The sequence below is a fragment of the Medicago sativa genome, chromosome 2 (genome assembly GCF_051527215.1).
Source record: "Medicago sativa cultivar Bolivia chromosome 2, Bolivia_mono, whole genome shotgun sequence".
In the NCBI taxonomy this organism is placed as follows: Eukaryota; Viridiplantae; Streptophyta; class Magnoliopsida; order Fabales; family Fabaceae; genus Medicago; species Medicago sativa.
This window is the reverse complement of record NC_140750.1, coordinates 32,421,522-32,427,375: the sequence shown is the minus strand read 5'-3', so window position 1 is coordinate 32,427,375 and position 5,854 is coordinate 32,421,522. Positions and strand designations below refer to the sequence as shown.

The 5,854-nt window shown below is 31.1% G+C and overlaps 1 protein-coding gene across 1 annotated transcript; it reads left to right on the top strand.

Annotated features, from left to right (window-relative positions):
• Positions 1–3,352: 3,352 nt before the first annotated feature.
• Positions 3,353–5,377, top strand: LOC146946309 (serpin-ZX-like). The gene is made up of 2 exons (XM_085748885.1): positions 3,353–3,739; positions 4,364–5,377. The coding sequence occupies exons 1-2, from the start codon at positions 3,353–3,355 to the stop codon at positions 5,150–5,152; spliced, it is 1,176 nt and encodes a 391-aa protein (XP_085605011.1). The 3' UTR covers positions 5,153–5,377.
• The last annotated feature ends 477 nt before the right edge of the window (positions 5,378–5,854 follow it).

The window sequence follows — 5,854 nt, the reverse complement described above, 5'->3', positions numbered from 1 at the left end:
TTGCTCATGAACATTGTTTGAATGTTCTTGAGAATTTTTGAATGAGTTTGATCCGTTTTTTGGTACGAGAGAGGGTTTGAATTGTGTTTCTGGAAATAGTTTTTTTTAAGAAGACGAAGTTGAGAGAAGAGAGGAGATCGATCAAAGAAAACCATTAAGTACATCTAATGGTTTTGGAGTACAACTCACATAAACCATTTCCACAGCAAAATGGTTTTGGAGTCCAACTCGTAGAAACCATTTCCACAGCAAAATGGTTTTGGCATTCCGGTACAGTGATGATGACGGTGATGATGATGAACGACGGTGTTGATGATGAGATTGAAGATTCTGGAAACCATTTCCACAACAAAATGGTTTTGGAGTACAACTCGCTGAAACCATTTCCACAACAAAATGGTTTTGCTTATTTTGTTTTAATACCTGTGCTATTTTGTTTTTCATTTATTTATTGAGTGAGAGATTTAAAAAATTATAAGCCACAACAATAAGATAAATTAGATGATCATGAATATTTTTATACAACTTTAAGTGCATTTCCATTTACATTGGTGGACTTAACACTGAGTTCGGTTTGTTTATTAAGCTCAAATTGGTTGGTATTCACCCTTAGGATAGTTCCAATTAAACAACCAAACAAGCTTGTTCGAATCTGACGTTTGTAGTATGAACAAGCAGCAATTGGTCTTCACAAGTAACAGAACAAAACTAATTTTTTTTCTATTAAAGGCCAAAATATATTAACTTAAATAAATCATAAGGCATAAGCTATTTCAAAGTACAAACAAGCCAAATAGTCTGCCAAACAATTATGTATTTTTATGCCCTGTGTCATTGAAACTGGTTGTTGATATTGTCAGCGGTAGAATTAGAAAGCAATCGGGGTGTAGAAAGGTTAAATTGTTTTTGTTGGACTAGGTGTTAATGAGATGGACTTATGCAAGACTTATTAGAATTAAACTTTCACTTGGGGTGTAGAAAGCAATTATGTTGGGTGTAGAAAGCAATTATGCACGGTGCATAAGGATCTCCTTATGCACCATAACCACACCTCTCTCTCTCTCTCTCTCTCTCTCTCTCTCTCTCTCTCTCTCTCTCTCTCTCTCTCTCTCTCTCTCTCTCTCTTAGTAGTTCTACAAACGGACAACCCTATCAACGTCTACCTTACCAAGGGTTTAATATAATGGTTCTACTATGCTACGACTTATTTCCTTCAAGTAGACACTCAATATTAGTAATGTCACCTCCTAAGTACTTACTACTAGGGTCAAATTGCTTTCGGTATCTTTTGCTAGTTATAAATAATTACTTCCTAGACAGATATATATTAGTATCAAGATATAAATATCAAGATATAAGGATCAGGATAGTAATATCAATATTAGGCCCTGTCATAACCTATGTATCTAATCTAGGGCTGCGCTACTACAAAATAAACTAAATTCCTAATTAAACTTAATAACAAACAAAAGATAAATAAAATATAAACGACATTAAATTAAATAAATATCCAATAAAAATAAATAGAGGTTCATCTTAGAACTCAAACCTAAAAAGAATTAGTTACCCATGGTAACTAAAGACAAATTAGTAAAGATAAAAACATACCCTCTGTTCTTTTTTAAGAGTCGTTCTTGTGTGAATTTTTCGTTTCTATTTAACTGTCGTTTTGGTATTTTGAGGGTATGGTTGTCAATTATACCCTTTGTCAATTACTCTTATCTTTTTCAATAAAACTAATTAATGTTATATATTTGGAAAACTAAAGTTTGTTTGTTTTTTTTAAAACAAAGTTTGTTTCTTGTTATCTTAAAAATTAAATAAAATTTTGTTACCTATAATAATGGTTTCATGAATAGTTAAAATTCTATAAACAAGACGAGTAATAATTGTTAAAAATTTCAAGTGCAAAGTAAAAGAACAGATCTGAGAGAGAAATAAAATAAAGGATCCATGAATGTTCAAAAGGAAGAAAGAGTGGAAGACTCATTGGAACGACTGATAAGAGGTGAAGAGGGAGAAATAGTTGAACATTCGTTTGACAAGATAGAAGAACAATATTTAGAAAATTGACATTTGTTTGTTATGAGAAAGAGTGTGCAAAAAAAAAAACGAATTTGTTGGAGAAAAAGATAGTAACTAACACATGTTTGTTACCAGAGAAAGATATATTAAAATTATTAGAAAGTGAAAGTGTGTGCAAAAAAATAGGAATATATTGGTGGATTAAAATGACGGTATAATAGAAAGAAAATGTGTAATAATACATTTCACTATTTTAGCGTTAATATTCTAAAACGACACTTAAAAATGAACAGAGAGAGTATATTGTTGGTTCAATGAAAATGATAAGAGTTTATATTATATTGTGTAACTGAAAGACAAAAGCATGATTTGTTTCAATAAGTCACAAATATCTATAATATAATTTTAATTAAAATCTAAATTTACTAAAAAAATTATTTGAAATCTACATGTGTTAACACAATAAAAAGAGCAGATACACCATTGGTATATATAAAGAAAATAGACAATTTTAGTGTGACTTTTTCTCTTTTCAATTATACCCTTAAACAAATTTGACTATAAAAATGCTATTTTATTGGTATCATTCAAAAAGATAAAAATTTATATTATTTTTGTTATATTTTTTATAGGATAAAACTTAGGTACAATTCTCTATGTGCTTTTCGTATGGTTCTTAACTAAAACTACATCTTTTTTTGGATATAACAAACTTTGAGAACATTATGGATTTAAGGAAATCATGATGAATTTAGTTAAGAACCATACGAAAAGCACCTAAGAAATTGTACCTAAGTTTTTTCCTTTTTTATATTATTGGTATCATTGAAAAAGATAAGTATAGTTTGTTACAATTTTAAAATGCAAAATATCTATCATCTATACCTATAATTTTAATCAAAATAAAATAAAAATAAGTTTAATGAAAATGCAAAATATCTATTATCTATACCTATTATCTTTACCTATAATTAGTCAATGAACTTGTGAAATCAATATTTGATCTATTTAAATTTTAACGAAATCAATATTTGGGTTGATTTTGTTTTAATAAAAAGTTAATATTAGATTTGAAGCATAGATTTATTTTTAACAATATATCCGCAAGATTTGGTTAACAAAGAAAAAACGCAAGATTTTTTATTTATTTAACATAACAGATTGCAATAGAAAATAAGGGTTCAATATTATCTTATATATCTTGAAGCACAAGGAAACGCCTCTATATAAAGCAGAAGGAATTGCAAACAAAACAAAGAGTAATAGTCTTTTAGCTAGTGTTTCAAGAATTCGAGCCTTAGTCATCGGTTAAAAAATCCGAAGAACAATGGCTCTCCAAGAATCAATCACTAACCAAACAAAGGTTTCCCTCGACATCGCCAGACATCTCTTGTTGAAACAATTGGACAAGAACGTCGTGTTTTCGCCACTATCACTCCAAATTGTGCTCAGCCTTATCGCTGCTGGTTCTGAAGGTCCCACACAACAACAACTTGTCGACTTCCTCCGGTTTAAATCCTCCAATCATCTCAACTCCTTCGCCTCTTATCTCCATTCCGTCCTACTCAAGGACGTTGCTCATGGTGGTGGCCCTCGCCTCTCTTTTGTCGATGGTGTATGGGTTGAACAAACCCTTTCTCTTCAACCTTCCTTCAAACAAATAGTACGTGATAATTACAAAGCAACGCCGGCTTCACTTGATTTTCTAACCAAGGTGTGCATATCTCATTTTTTTTTCCTTCCTGTTAATCAATGAAATAACTTCGTTGGTGCTATCCTCTGGTGCCTTCTATGTGATTTGATTTACTTAGTTCCAGGATGTATTTTAATAAGTTGATTTAGTTATCGGAAAAAAAAAAAACCACTATTCGATGCAAACCCTAAAATATTTTGGCTATATGATAATATACCAATACTTCTAAAGACCAAGTAGCCTAAAGATAGGTTCATAGTTACAATGTTTTGCATTGCATTTATTTGTTTTCCTTTTATTTGAATTGAAAGTTGTATTATATATTTGGAGGTATGAATTGGTTTATATTTTGATAGTGTAGCTTCATGACTTCGGTAAATACAAATTCTAAAACAATCAAAGAAATTCCAAGTATGTAACGATTCTTTTTTATTCAGATGTTCTTCAAATTTTATAGTACTAAAGAGAAATAAACGTTAATCCTTTAGCATAAGACTATTCACCTAAAATGATTTTAGAGCATCAATCAACTTCTATGAAAATAATTGACGAATACAACTTTCCTCTTCTAACAGTTTTCAAGCATCCGACTAATTTAGCAACATATTTGCATAGCTGATTATTGTATTTGATGTGGTTTTAAAGGTTGTTGAAGTGACAAAAAAAGTGAATTTATGGTCAGAAAAAGAGACACTTGGCCTTATTAAAGAACTTCTTCCTCGAGGACCAGTTGATAGATCAGCCAGCATCATCTTTAGTAATGCATTGTACTTTATAGGAGCATGGAATGAGAAGTTCGACCATTCAAAAACAGAAAACTGTGATTTTCATCTTTCGAATGGAAGCTCAGTCAAGGTTCCTTTCATGGTAAGCAAGAAGATGCAGTTTATTGAAGCATATGACGGTTCAAAAGTTCTTCGTCTTCCTTATAAAAAAGGTCAAGATACGCGTCAATTCTCTATGTATATTTTTTTGCCAAACGCAAAAGATGGACTGTCAGCTTTAATCGAGAAGATGACTTCCAAATATGAATTACTTCACGAAAAGCTTAGTCTTTATGATCAATTGAAACAAGTGAAAGTAGGTGAATTTAAAATTCCAAGATTCAATGTTTCATTCGGGCTTGAAACTAGTGATACCCTAAAGGAGTTAGGAGTGGTTTTACCATTCTTTCCAGGAGGTTTGACAAAAATGGCGGACTCTCTTGCGAGTCAAAGCCTTTTTGTTTCTCACATATTTCACAAGTCTTTCATCAGAGTAAATGAAGAAGGTACGGAAGTTGCTGCAGCTAGTGCTGCAAGGTTGAGCAAGGGTTGTTCATTTTCTCCGCCACTAAACTTTGAAGTTAACCACCCCTTCTTGTTTCTAATTAGAGAAGATTTGACGGGAACAATCCTCTTTATCGGACAAGTGCTCAATCCTCTTGATGAGTGATCTAAGCGATCACGAATAGAAAAATAAGAAACTCTTTAATTTGGTTTTTATTCTCTCTCTTTTTGTAATCCGATTTTTGGAATTTTTCCTTTATTTTAATTTTTCTTGCATCGAAAAAATACATTTATCATGAAAACAGTATTGTTATATTTATATGATGATACATGTGTGAATGACATGAACATTTATCAAATAAGAAGCATAGGGGATAGACAAATTTAGTAATAGATGTTGTATATGAATAGTTAAGAAATTATCTTTGACTATTTATGGCATATGTTTATTGATTACGTTTGAAAATGTTATGGATGACTGATTGATTCACTTGCATGGTATCAATTCAAAAGCACATTTTTCTTTTTTCTTTTTAAGTAAAGTTTGACATCAAATCGAAAGCGTCGACAAAAATATAGATAGGAGTTTCCTCAATTCAAACAAAATCAGAGTTGGATATAACAATTTTGCTAAATAGTGTGCAGCTTGATTAACAACACGCCTAATATATATGAGAATATTGCAAACTATGAAAGCTAGAAAATAAATTGACACAATCCTCAACTATGACACTTAAATAAGAGTGATTTTGTTGCTGACTTGCAATTGGTCTCTAATTAAGAGAATCTGATTGCACAATTAGGTTCAAGAAAAGCATATCCGTTATAAATTTTAAGCCCTCCTTTAATGCCAAAGCTTCAGTTTGAT